Below are 14429 nucleotides of genomic sequence, written 5' to 3' on the forward strand. Positions count from 1 at the left end.
GAACTCCTGGTTCTTATACTCCGCCTTTAGGGAGGAGCTAGAGGTCAACAGCCAACCAGGACCCGGGATCTGTCAGCCAATGACATCACGGCTTCACAGTCCCACATGACCCCTAATGCATACTACCACACTCCCACAACCCAAAAATGTGCAAGTTGGGTGGATTGGCCACGCTAAATTGCCCCTTAATTGGAAAAAAAAGAATTGGGTACTCTAAATTTATTAAAAAAAGAATTTAAAAATGTATATTTTAAAACAAAACAAGCAATTCATTAGCTGATGATAATGAAGGGGACGGACACACATTCAAGGTCATGAGCAAGATGTACGGGGGGGGGTTGTGAGGAAGAACGTTTTTGCTCTTTGAATGATAATGACCTGGAACTCGCAGTCTACAAGGGTGGTGGAAACAGAGATGATCAATGGTTTCAAAAGGAGATTGGATAGGTACTTGATGGAAATAGGTTTACAGGGCTACGAGATAGAGTGGGGAAATGGGACTGACTGAAGTGCTCTACAGAGAGCTATCATGGACTCAATGGGCCGAACGGTCTCCTTCTGTGCTGCGATGAGGAGGGTGGCCAGATTTTCAAAAGTCAAAACTAGGTTACATTGAAATACCATAGGAAAGCTCTGGATGATTGACCTGTTGGGCGGTCAATGGCAGGGATCTAGTCGCGAGACACCAGGTGGGAGGTCATGTGATGACATATCCCAGAACGTATAAAGCCAGATTTGGCAACATTATTCTACAGATTCTTTAAAAGTTATCATCAGCAATGGAGCCGTAGGGCAGCATGTGGCACAGTGGTTAGCACTGGGACTAAGGTGCTGAGGACCCGGGTTCGATCCCGGCCCTGGGTCACTGTCCGTGTGGAGTTTGCACATTCTCCCAGTGTTTGTGTGGGTTTCACCCCCACAACCCAAAAGATGTGCAGGTTAGGTGGATTGGCCACGCTAAATTGCCCCTTAATTGAAAAAAAATAATTGGGTACTCTAAATTTATTGAAAAGCCAGAGGCACCAGAGGTAGTGACAACTCTCTTGGAGATGTCAATGTGGCTGGGGGAGGAATGCAGGTCTGCCACGGAATGCGACGAAGGACAAAATTTCACCGCCCCAGGCCCAGTTTAATATTTGACAAGAAGGGCAAAGGTCAAAACTGGGGCATTTGAACTATGTTTAGGGCATTGCCGGGGACAACAAGGCATCCAATGAACTGGGACTGTCGCCAGGGATATCTGGACACCCTATCAATGACCCCATGAGTCATGACTCCAGGATGCCAACTCTTATGGAGATGTCCTGACAGGGTTCCTGGCTAATTGTCCCCCGGTCATGTCCTTCCTTCTGGCACCCAGCCTTCCCACACCAATCATTACCTGAGTGAGGATTCTTAGCTGTCAGATTTATCTATGCATCTCCAATTCTCTTTTTTTTTTACAACCAATGAACATTGAAAGCTGAGAGATTTTTTAACAAACGAAATCATTTACCCCCCAGGGATGCCCTGGTCGGTAGTCCTGTGAGGGCTGGCTGGCCAGGCTCTGCACAGCCCCTCCCAGGGAGGCGGAACCTTTGTTGCGGGCCGCTCGCTTCCGGTCCGGGGAGGAGGGCTGTGTGGCGGAACCTTTGTTGCGGGACCGACTTCCGGCCTGTCGCTCCGCCGAGGATGGGTCGCGAGGAGCTGCTCCTGTCGGCGCTCCGGGCGGCGAACCGGTTGCTGCGGGAGCACCGGCTCCATGCGGCCTTGGCGACCGTCAAGGGATTCCGCAACGGGGCCGTGTGAGTGGACAGAGGCCGGGGTGAGGTGTGGGGGAGAGGGAGGGAGACCTGCAGAACCGCTCCCCGGAGAGGGAGCAGGTCCGTCGCTGTCCTCAGGACCCCCCCCCCCCCCCCCCCCCCAACCACTGCAATGTGATTAGGAAGGACTTGCATTGATATAGCGCTTTTCTGGGCTTGCCAGAGCGTTCTTGCAACGTATTCCCCGTTATCGTGCAGGAGTGGGGGCAGTCAATCTGTGCACAGCAAGATCCCACGTGGTAACGTCCAGGTAATCTGATTCAGCGGGGTTGGGTGAGGGAATTAACATTTGTGCACCGCAAGATCCCAGGATGCAGCAGTGTCCAGGTCATCTGTTCTTTCAGTGGGGGAATTAATATTTGTGCACAGCAAGGTCCCACGAGAAGTGGTACAGATTGGCGTTTCTGTGGACGTAAAATGAAAATCGCTTATTGTCACAAGTAGGCTTCAAATGAAGTTCCTGTGAAAAGCCACATTCCAGCGCCTGTTGGGGGAGGCTGGTACGGGAATTGAATCGTGCTGCTGGCCTGCCTTGGTCTGCTTTAAAAGCCAGCTATTTAGCTCAGTGTGCTAAACCAGCCCCTGGAGTCCAGGTTGGTATGTTGTTTCCCTGGTGCCAGGGTCCAGGATGAACGGGCAGAAAGCATTCTGAAGGGAGAGGGTGAACAGCCAGAGGTCGTGGTACATATTGGCACAAATGACTTGCGTAGGAAGAATGATGATCTGCATCAGGAGTTCAGGGAGTTGGGTGGAAAGTTTAAAAAGCAGGACTTCTAGGGTTGTAATCTCAGGATTACTCCCTGTGCCACATGCCAATGAGGCTAGAAATAGGAAGATAGTACAGACCAACACGTGGCTAAACAGCTGGTGTAGGAGAGAGGGTTTCAGATATCTGGACCATTGGGATTTCTTCCGGGGCATGTTGGACCTGTATAAGGGCGGGTAGCATCTAAACTGGAGGGGCATAAATATTCTGGCCGGGTGGTTTGCTTGCGTCACACAAGAGGATTTAAACTAGTATGGCATGGGGGGGGGGGGGGGGAACCAAAGTAAAGGTGAATTAACCAAAGGGAACTAGAAAACAGGGCCAGTGAGACTCCGAGGAAGAGCAGGCAGGGTGTGGCTGCTGACCAAAGAGGGTCTGATGGACTGAAGTGTATTTGTTTCAATGCGGGAAGTGTAACAGGTAAGGCAGATTAATTTAGAGCTTGGATTAGTACTTGGAACTATGATGGTGTTGCCATTACAGAGACTTGGTTAAGGGAAGCATTGGCAGCTTAAAGTTCCAGGATACAGATGTTTCGGGCGGAATAGAGGGGAATGTAAAAGAGGTGGGGGAGTTGCACTGCTGGTTAAGGAGAATATCACAGATGTACTGTGGGAGGACACCTCGTAGGGTTCATACTGCGAGGCAATATGAGTACTGCCATTGCAGTATCGTCGGTGTGCTGCAGTGTTTGAGCTGCCAACTTTCAGTTAAGATATTAAGCACCGACCCATTCCAGCCTCTCAGTTGGGCATTAAAGATCCCAGGGGCTGGTTTAGCACAGGGCTAAAGAGCTGGCTTTTCAGGTAGGCCAGCAGCACGGTTCAATTCCCGTACCAGCCTCCCCAAACAGGCGCCGGAATGTGGCGACTAGGGGCTTTTCACAGTAACTTCATTTGAAGCCTACTTCTGACAATAAGCGATTTTCATTTCATGGTATTATTTTGAGCACGAGCAGGGGAGTTCTCCCCGCTATCTTGGCCAATATTTATTCCAAAACCCTTCTCACAAAAAAAATGATTATCTGGTCATTATTCCACTGCTGTTTGTGGAAGCTTGCAGTGTAAAATTTTGCTGCTGCGTATCCTACCTTACAACCAGGGCGACATTTCAAAAGTAATTTGTAGGCTGTGGGAGGTCCTGGAGTCATTAAAGGTGCTACACAAATACAAGTCCTTCTTTCAGTGGATGATTTGTAGCCCCAAAAAGTGTTGGGCAGCTCCAGGTATGCTGTCCACAAGTGATCCAAGTTCTAAAGGTTAATATAGTCTGCAACTTCATTGTACAGTGTAAGTGCATGGAATAAACCAATTTTGCATTGTTCATTGCATGTTATTAAATGAGAGCCAAAACCTGGATGTGCAAGAGTTATATCGCAAACAAGGTGGATTTGGAAATCAATCACACCAGTTATAAAGAAAATGGAACCGCATTATTTACTATTGAATGCTTCCCTCTGCCCTAACATCATCCAATCCCATGTCAATATCTTTCTTCCTTATTTCCCCCTTAGTCTGGTGTCAACATGACTGACAATTGTTTAACAGTTAGAAGTAGACAGAGAGGACAGCTGGAGTGTTCAGTGAGAGTCTACAAACCCCCAAGTTTCAACTATTAATCCATTCAAATAATTTCTTAAGAATTGAGTTTTTAAAAAATTTAGACTACGCAATTAATTTTTTTCCCAATTAAGGGGCAATTTAGCGTGGCCAATCCACCTAGCCTGCACATCTTTGGGTTGTGGGGGCGAAACACATGCAAACACGGGGAGAATGTGCAAATTCCACACGGACAGTGATCCAGAGCTGGGATCGAACCTGGGGCCTTGGGGCAGCAATGCTAACCACTGCGCCACTGTGTTGCCCTGAGTTATTTTCAAGTCAGCCCATCCACTGTGTGTGTGTGTGTGTGTGTGTGTGGGGGAGAGCGCGAAAGAGCTTTTTTGTTATTAAGGGATTGACATTTTAAGTAGCTCTCACAAACATAAGAATATAACAAAGTTGCTATGTCTGAGATGTCATTTCCTTTTTTGGATTTTGTTTAATCTGTTTATATTTGTTTTGAGCAGGTGGGATGTGGGGTTGGCTCATTTTATTTCTTGTAGTTGATTAGCTGCTCCTGGTGGACATTCCAGGTAAACTGGTTGGTCCGAGATTAGGTCTGGCTTCAATCAGAGGGTCTATTGGATGGTTTGGCAGGGGAAGAGATGGACCTAGAATTCTAGATATAGTCAACAATTTTACGTGAAGAAATTAGAAGCCTCCAACATCTGTAGTAGGTAGTATTATTCTGCAGGAAGGTGGATGAGAATTGAGCCTGTACAATGAGCACTTTGTATAAATGCATTCTTGAGAAATGGATGATTGTAAAGGCTTCACATTTGTTTTCAGATCCTATCAGTTTTAGGTGCATGTTATGAGTTGTGTGCAATGTTTTTTTTTAAGGTATGGAGCCAAAATCCGAGCCCCACATGCTCTAGTGATGACGTTCCTGTTTAAAAGTGGAAGGTAAGGGCTACTTGCCTGTTGTCTGTATACAATTGTCATTGGTGCTCTGCCTGATTCAATTGGAAAACTAAAATTACCCAGTGATTCAGATTTGATTTCTCTCAAATTAAATGTTTTTGGTTTCAGTGTCGGCCATGGCTCAGTTGGTAGCGCACACTCCCCTCTGAGTCAGAAGGTTCCGCGAGCTGGTGCAGACTCGATGGGCCGGGTGGCCTCCTTCTGCACTGTAAATTCTATGATAATCTATGGTTAATCGAGGACAAAGGTTCGGCACAACATCGTGGGCCGAAGGGCCTGTTCTGTGCTGTATTTTTCTATGTTCTATGTAAGGATCATAGAATTTACAGTGCAGAAGGAGACCATTCGACCCATCAGGTCTGCACCAGCCGTTGGAAAGAGCACCACACTTAAGCCCACGCCTCCACCCTGTTCCCATAACCCAGTTACCCCACCTGACCTTTTTGGACACTATGGGACAGTTTATCATGGCCAATCCACCTAACCTGAACATCTTTGGACTGTGGGAGGAAACCGGAGCACCCGGAGGAAACCCACGCAGACACGGGGAGAAAGTGCAGACTCCACGCAGACAGTAACCCAAAGCCGTAATTGAACCCGGTTCCTTGCGCTGTGAGGCAGCAGTGCTAACCACTGCCATTGTGCCGCGTTGGAGTCTTAACAGCAGGACTTGAGCACAAAAATCAAGGCAAACACTCCCAGTTCAGTACAGAAGAATTATTACTCTGTCAGTCTTTCATATGACATGTTGAAGTGAGGCCCCATGGTGTTATTTTGAAGACGTGTAGGGAATTTAACGTTGATTTCTGACCAATAATTATCCTTCAATCACCATCCCTTTGCTGTTTGCGGAGGTTTGTTTTGTGCAACTTGGCTCTGTGTTTTCCATGTAACGATAGTTGCTACACTTCAACAGGTACTTCATTGGCTGTAAGGTGCTTTGGGATGTTATGTAGTCAGGATAAACATCATATCGCTGAGGACCTGGGTTCGAATCCCGGCCTTGGGTCACGTGTGGACTTTGCACATTCTCCCGTGCCTGCGTGGGTTTCACCCCCACAACCCAAAGATGTGCAGGGTAGGTGGATTGCCTGCGCTATATTGCCCCTTAATTGGAAAAAAGTAATTGAGTACTCTAAATTAAAAAAAAAAATGAAAGACATCATACAAATGCAAGTTTTTCTTTTCATTTCATTCTGATGCTTGTAACTCTGCCTGACCCTCAATGTTGATGATAAAGTTAAATCCACTCTGCATGCTAGTCCCGTGCAGGCTCTGGCTTCGCCCTGCACACGAGTGACTGCTGTTCCCTCTGTTTTGTGGCTGTGCAGCACCCTGAGTGTTCCCATGCGGGCTGAGCACAAATCTGATCCTTTAAGTTACCATGCAAAAGAATATCAAGGTCCCCCGTGTTTAAAGAAATAAGCTGCAGTAACAAAAAATAACAAATTTGTTAAAATCTTGCGAGTGAACAGTTCTTATGTTTTCTGTTTTAAATATAAGATGTCTTAAGATTCTTACGATGGCCTCGTGACTGTGAGGTATTTATAGACTGCAGCAGTTGCAAGCAGTATGTTTGTGTCCACAAGTCCCCGTGGACTGGGTGGGGAGTGTTTGCCGTTCTATTCTTGAGATGCAACACCAATGCTACAACCCACAGGGAGTAGGAAATTCAGGAGAGATGGACCCAGACCACTAGTGAAATAGCCAACTGAAGACTGGCATAGACATAGGATTGTCGAGGCAGCACGGTGGCGCAGTGGTTAGCACTGCTGCATCATGGCGCCGAGGACCCAGGTTCGATCCCGGCTCTGGGTCACTGTCCATGTGGAATTTGCAAATTCTCCCCGTGTTTGCATGGGTTCCACCCCCACAACCCACAAAGATGTGCAGGGTAGGTGGATTGGCCATGCTGAAGTGCCGCTTAATTGGAACCATTAAAAAAAACATTTTTTTTTTTTTAGAAAGACGTAGGATTGTCACTTTCCTACCTATATCCCAGGATGGGATTAGATTAGGCTGCAGGAAATTATTAAACTGAGGGTTTGGGAAGAAAATGTTAGAAATAATGCTAATTTTTGTTGTTATGTGTTCAGTCTATTAGACAAACTGAAAGCCATCGCACAAGCTACATACACTCACTCCCGAAACCTGGCCATATTCGTCTTCCTGTATAAAGGAGTCCTGGCAGCACAGCAATGGCTGCAGGGTGAGAAAGTACAGTTCCACTCGTTCTTCGCAGCTTGTGTGGGGGGCTGGTTTGTGTTTGGAGACAACAACCACATCAACAGCCAGGTAAAAGGGAAAAGGAACTCTTCTGTTTCTCCTGTGTCTGCAGAACTGGAGGGGGGAGTGCCTGCGCTTGAGCCTCTGGGAACTTTCTATGGAATTTGGCACAAGGGTATAAGCATCGTTGTTCTCACGTATTGCCTTCCTTTTCCTAAAGGTGGTGTCTTGTGCTGCCACGTTATTCCAGTTGTGACATCTCATCCAATTGGCCAGCAATGTCAGAATGTTTAACCAAAAAGGGGTGCACTTTATATAACATAAAACGTGTATGTATATGTAAAGTTAATATCCTGGCAAAAATCTATCCCTCAACCAACATAATTGAGTGTCGGCCATGGCTCAGCTCAGTTGGTAGCACTCTCTCCCCTCTGAATCAGAAGGTTCTGCATTAGGATCATAGAATTTACAGTGCAGAAGGAGGCCATTCGACCCATCAAGTCTGCATCGGCCCTTGGAAAGAGCACCCTACTTAAGCCCACACCTCCACCCCCATCCCTGTAATCCATTAACGCCACCTAACATTTATGACACTAAGGGGCATTTTAGCATGGCCATTCCACCTAACCTGTACATCTTTGGACTGTGGGAGGAAACCGGAGCACCCGGAGGAAACCCACGCAGACACGGGGAGAACGTGCAAACTCCACACAGTCATCCGAAGCTGGAATTGAACCCGAGACCCTGGAGCTGTGGGACAGCAGTGCTAACCACTGTGCCTTCCCTGTAGACTAGTCTGGGTGCATTTGGATCTGTTGGATGAGATTTTAGAACCTTAGTTAAATGTTGCTGGCTGGGACATGTGATTTCAGCAGCATCTTTGCATCCTTCTCAATTAAGTTGCTTCCTTGGTTGCCAAAATGGTGGCTTAATCAAAGCACCCCCCCAATGTGTGTGTATTGTAAAATATCTTTCTTCTGATAGCCATTGTTATATGACTTTCTTTATGTCTCTCTAACTTCTGTTTTCCCCACAGATAAACATGTACCTGTTGTCGCGAATTCTCTTCGCTCTTTCACGACTGGCTGTCGAAAAGGGTTACTTTCCTCAGACAAAGCGAGACCCTTTCCCACTGTTTGCTACGTTGGTGTGGGGTATTGTCCTGTGGCTGTTTGAGCACCATCCACACACGCTGCAACCATCGCTCCAATCTTCCATGACCTACCTCTATGAAGACAGCAATGTCTGGCACGATATATCGGACTTTCTCATTTATAATAAAAAGAGCACGGGTAAATGAGCAGGCTTTTTTGGGGGGGAAAAGTAACTTTTCAGCAGGATATTTCCGTTAATTTTCTCTTATGTTCTGAAGATGCCATTTACTGTAAGTGACTTAACACTGGATGCGGTTTGACCATGTGGTCGCAGGAGTCCCTGGCAGTCGGAAGTGATACATCTGTGACATTGGACATAGTAATTCTGTGCTTTTTCATAAATAGCATTTATCCCTCAAAAAGTGAACTGAACATGGTGAAATTTCCCTTGTCCACGATTTAAAATGGTCACTAATCTGCTCGGGTATTCCAATAAGCCTGGCAGGGCCCTGTCGCTGTGGTTGAGCAGGAGCTGCAGTTTAGGTTGATGTCCTACATCTTGACTCCCACTAACACTGTTTTACAAATCAGTCAGCGCTGACTGATCAGATGGACTCATTTTTATCTTGGCTTAACTCCAAATCCAACTTGGGATACTTAGGCTTATCGGCGGCTGACTAGTTGATGGGCTGGGGGAAGAGTGTGGAACAACTTCATTGGACCCAGATACTTGTTGCTAGAATTCTGGAGTTGGTTTGCTTAATCTAGCTGAGCCTTTTAACATCTATTGGAGAGAAACCTGTCCATCTCTGGCAAGAAACATGTTAACTGATGAGAGGAGTCTTTGTGATTTAATCAGGGCTTTTGTACAAAAGTTAGCATAACTTGTAACTGCTTCTACTTATATTGTCCTCTAGATACAAATATTCCTCTATAGCCAGTGCCCCATTAGCCTTTTTGATTACTTTTTGCACCTGTGGATGAAGTTTTAATTATCCATTGTAAATTTGGGGTCATCCAAAATACTGTGACCTGTGTGCTAACTCGCACCGTCCCGTTCCCCTACCCTCCTGTGCTTGCTGATCTCCATTCCCTCCTGTTGCAACAATATCATGACTGTAAAATTCTCATCCTTGTTTCAAAGTCCCTCCAAGGCCTTGTCCCTCCCTATCTCTGCAATCTGCTCCAGCCTCCGAGCTTCCTGAGATATATTCACTCCTGCAATTCTGGTCTTGAGTTTCCCCAATTTTAATCACTGCACCATTGGAGGTTGTGATTTCAGTTGCCCAGCCCCCAAACTTTGAAAGATACTCTCTATATCTCTCCGCCTCTACTTCCCTTTGTCCTTGAAGAGAGTCTTTAACAATCTACTTCTTTGAGCAAGCTTTTGTTCAACTGTCCTAATATCTTCTTGCTTGGCTCTCAGTCTTGGATGGTCCACCACTTATTCTGAGACTGCTTCCCCTATTTATAGACTCCCCCAGCCAGGGGAAACATCCTGCATCTACCCTGTCAAGTCCTGTAAGAATTTTGTATGTTCAAATGAGATCATCTCTCATTCGTCTAAACTCTAGAGAATACAGGCCCAGTCTTCTCAACCTCTCATTGGACAATCCCGCTGTTGGAGGGAAAAAGTCAGCCTGAGTCCGAAGTTTGAATCGCAAGACAGGGTTTATTGGCTGAAGCTCCAGGGAGAACAGCGGGCCGGAGTTATAAGACAGCACGGTCCACACTGAACTCAAAATACATACAGAAAGGCTTTATCTTATATAGTACAGATTTCTTACAAGTTTTGGCGGGCTTTCTGGTTCTGACGTCAATACCATGCATTTTAATAGGATTTATTTTGGTTCACAATAGAGCTCCCTTTAACAAGATTAAATGGTGATGGCTTTTGGGTGGCGGTTGAGATATGTTCCGGGTTTCATAACGAGGTGTTAAATGCAGGCTTTGTATTGATTGGGAATACTTTTATTATCCTGATAGGATCTGTGTCTGTGGTTTTTAAGTGTGGTTTTTCTGTGCGTGCCATCTGATTTAACCCTTTGCATGCCTGTTTCTGGTACAGTGTCAGCCATGATTTATGGTCTTGATCCGTTGTCCCGAATTTTCCCCTTACACCGCCATCCCAGAAATCAGTCTTGTGAACCTTTGTTGGACTTGCTCTTTGGCAAGTGTAGCCTTCCTTAGATAACGATTACACAATGACATTAATAAGTTCCATCCAACCATCAGACTCACCATGGACTACTCTCCAAAATCAGTTGCATTCTTGGACACACTCGTCTCCATCAAGGATGGTCACCTCAGCACTTCGCTTTACCGCAAACCCACGGATAACCTCACGATGCTCCACTTCTCCAGCTTCCACCCTAAACACATTAAAGAAGCCATCCCCTATGGACAAGCGCTCCGTATACACAGGATCTGCTCAGACGAGGAGGAGCGTAACAGACATCTACAGACGTTGAAAGATGCCCTCGTACGAACGGGATATGACACTCGACTCATCGATCGACAGTTCCAACGCGCCACAGCGAAAAACCGCACCAACCTCCTCCGAAGACAAACATGGGACACAACCGACAGAATACCCTTCGTCGTCCAATACTTCCCCGGAGCGGAGAAACTACGTCATCTTCACAGCCTTCAACACGTCATTGATGACGATGAACATCTTGCCAAGGTCATCCCCACACCCCCACTACTTGCCTTCAAACAAGCGCGCAACCTCAAACAAACCATTGTTTGCAGCAAACTACCCAGTCTTCAGAACAGTGACCACGACACCACACAACCCTGCCATGGCAATCTCTGCAAGACGTGCCAGATCATCGACATGGATACCACTATTACACGTGAGAACACCACCCACCAGGTACGCGGTACATACTCGTGCGACTCGGTCAACGTTGTCTACCTCATGCGCTGCAGGAAAGGATGTCCCGAAGCGTGGTACATTGGCGAGACCATGCAGACGCTGCGACAACGAATGAATGGACATCGCGCAACAATCACCAGGCAGGAATGTTCCCTTCCAGTCGGGGAACACTTCAGCAGTCAAGGGCATTCAGCCTCTGATCTCCGGGTAAGCGTTCTCCAAGGCGGCCTTCAGGACGCGCGACAACGCAGAATCGCCGAGCAGAAACTTATAGCCAAGTTCCGCACACATGAGTGCAGCCTCAACCGGGACCTGGGATTCATGTCGCATTACATTCATCCCCCACCATCTGGCCTGCAAAATCCTACCAACTGTCCTGGCTTGACACAATTCACACCTCTAACCTGGGGTTACCCCATCTCTGGATCCGTAAAGATTTAATCACCTGCTAATGGTCGCATTCCAAGCATTGTTTGAGATCTTTGAATCTGTCTATATATGTGTTTCTGGAACATACCTCTTCATTCACCTGAGGAAGGAGCAGCGCTCCGAAAGCTAGTGACATCGAAACAAACCTGTTGGACTTTAACCTGGTGTTGTAAGACTTTGTACTGTGCTCACCCCAGTCCAACGCCGGCATCTCCACATCATTCCTTAGATAAGGCAATGAAAATTGTATACAATACTCCAGGTGCGATCTCATCAAGGCTGTATTGCAATAAAACCTATTTACTCCTGTTTTCCTTAACTCATGACCAAGGATGCTCAGGTCCTGTTGGACATCAATACTTACCAATTTCTCACCATTTAAGAAATAGACTGCATTTGTTTCCTACCAAAGTGGAGAATTTCATATTTTCCACATTATGTTCCCTCTGCCAAGTTCGTGCCCACTCTCTTAGAATGTCTAAATTCCTTTGAAGCCTTTTTGCGTCCTCTGCACAACTCAAATTCCCATCTCGTTTTGTGTCATCAGCAAACTTGGGAATATTACATTTGTTCCCCACATCCAAATCATTGATCTAAATTGTGAATAGGTGGGGCTTCAGCATTGGTCCTTGTGGCATCCCACCCGGCTCAATCTGAGAATGACCCATTTATTCCTACTCTCTGTTTTCTGTCCATCAACCAATTCTCAATCCATTGCTGGTATATTACCCCGAGTCCCATGCGCTCTAATTTAGTTTATTAACCGTTTATGTGGCATCTTGTCCAAAGTCTTCTGAAGATCCAAATAAACCAGATCCACTAGTTCTCCCTTACCTATTCTGCTATTTACACCCTCAAAAATCTTCAACAGTTTGTTGAGCATAATTTCCCTTTCATAAATCCATGTTGAGTCTGACCAATTTTGCCATTATTTTCTAAATGTTCAGTTAGTACATCCTACAGGTATGTAGTTCCCTGTTTTCTCTCCCTCCTTTCTCAAAAGGTGGAGTTACATTTGCTACTTTCCAATCTGCAGGAACGGCAGAATTTTGGAAGCTGACCAACAGTACATCCACCATCTCCATGGCTTTCTGCACTCTCTGGGATGTAGGTCATCAGGTACAGGGGATTTACGAACTTTCAGTCCCATTAATTTCACACAGTAGGGTTGTATTCACTGGAATTTGGAAGGTCAAGGGGTGATTTTGATTGAAATTTTCAAGACGCTAAGGGGAACAGGGTAGAATGAAGAAACTTTGTGCTGGATGGCGAGTTGAAGACTAGGAGGCGGAGTAGAGGAATTAAAGCCAGAACCTTTGGGAATGAAATTAGGAAACACTTGTACACACCAAGGGTGGTAGAAGTTTGGCTCTCGTTCCAACAAATGGCAATTAATACTAAATGGATTGTTAATCTTAACTTTGGAACTGATAATTATTAAGGGAAATGGGGCAAAGAGCTATGTTATAGATCAGTCATGACTACTGGATGTGCAATTGAAAGTTAAAACGTTTGGTGTGGTTCTCGTCCACATCCTTTACATTTATGTATTAAAACTGAGTGGTTCCAATTTATTTATTGTACGATAAACTGTATGCAGGTCACCAAGGCTTAAACCCCAAAGCTGTTGTAATAATTGAAACTGTTTTTTTGTTAATTGATTTACTTCCTGTTAAACTACTGTTTGCCGTTGCTCCTCTTAATATTTAATACAGATTGTTATTGTAAATGAAATTTGCAATTTTCTCTTACTGGTGTTGGTTTATTTGCAGGGTAGATGGTTAATGCTTTCAGAATGTGCGTTTTACAGGTTCTGTCTCCGGTATTGATCGCTTTGTCTCTGGTGTGGGGGTAAATAACGGGAGAAGAAACCAAGGAGACTTACTTTCAAAACCTCTCAATGCCCATCTCTGCTGAATAAAACTCGGGAGTTAAATCGTGGAGGGAATGAGTTTAAAAAAAAAAGAAGAGTTTTTGCGTCATTTACCGTGAACAATTTTGTCATAATATTGGAGATTGGAAGAAAAAGGCTCTGGACACAATCATGCAATTGGATAATGCCTTTTTGTTTTCCAGTGGTTTGGAAGGTGATGGTGCACTGTCAAGATGGATATGTACCATTGACGAGAATGTGGGAGGTGGGATAGTTCTAGGTGGGAGGTCGTATAATGAGACCTCCATGATTACATCTAACCAGAGCTCTCCAGGTTGGCCAGAGCTCCACCTACTGATCATTATTGCAGAAAATATGCTCCGGATGTCTACAGCCATGTTGGGTGAGAGCAGGTTTGGGTCAGTTGTCACAAACTCCGCAGTCCAATATGAGCACCCACTAAATGCCAAGGCCACACAAAGTGGCCACCTGGACAAGGTGCCATGGGAGACTGATGCCTTTGGCACTGATCCTCCACAACATGAGGGGCTGGTTTTGCACAGGGCTAAATAGCTGGCTTTGAAAGCAGGCCAGCAGCGCGGGTTCAATTGCTGGCAGCCTCCCCAAACAGGCGCCGGAATGTGGCGACTAGGGGCTTTTCACAGTAACTTCATTTGAAGCTTACTTGTGACAAGCGATTTTCATTTGAAGCAACTTAAGGAGGCAAAGGAGAGGGACTTAAGTTTTTGGGTAGTGTTTGTGGGAAGACAGTGGCATAGCATTAATGTCACTGGGCTAGTAATCCAAAGACCCTGGCTAATGCATCTAGCCAT

General features: G+C 45.9%; 1 protein-coding gene across 1 annotated transcript; it reads left to right on the forward strand.

The window, feature by feature from the left end:
• The first annotated feature begins 1641 nt into the window (after positions 1-1641).
• On the forward strand, positions 1642-13457 carry pxmp4 (peroxisomal membrane protein 4). The gene is made up of 4 exons (XM_072515204.1): positions 1642-1784; positions 5013-5075; positions 7190-7388; positions 8356-13457. The coding sequence occupies exons 1-4, from the start codon at positions 1672-1674 to the stop codon at positions 8617-8619; spliced, it is 639 nt and encodes a 212-aa protein (XP_072371305.1). The 5' UTR covers positions 1642-1671; the 3' UTR covers positions 8620-13457.
• Positions 13458-14429: the final 972 nt, after the last annotated feature.

The sequence above is a fragment of the Scyliorhinus torazame genome, chromosome 8, assembly GCF_047496885.1.
Source record: "Scyliorhinus torazame isolate Kashiwa2021f chromosome 8, sScyTor2.1, whole genome shotgun sequence".
Lineage (NCBI taxonomy): Eukaryota > Metazoa > Chordata > Chondrichthyes > Carcharhiniformes > Scyliorhinidae > Scyliorhinus > Scyliorhinus torazame.

Coding starts and splice junctions, on each gene's coding strand:
- pxmp4 (XM_072515204.1), top strand. CDS start 1,672: ATGGGTCGCGAGGAGCTGCTCCTGTCGGCGCTCCGGGCGGCGAACCGG. Junction 5,076..7,189: donor TTCCTGTTTAAAAGTGGAAG/GTAAGGGCTACT, acceptor TTATGTGTTCAG/TCTATTAGACAAACTGAAAG. Junction 7,389..8,355: donor ACAACCACATCAACAGCCAG/GTAAAAGGGAAA, acceptor TTTTCCCCACAG/ATAAACATGTACCTGTTGTC.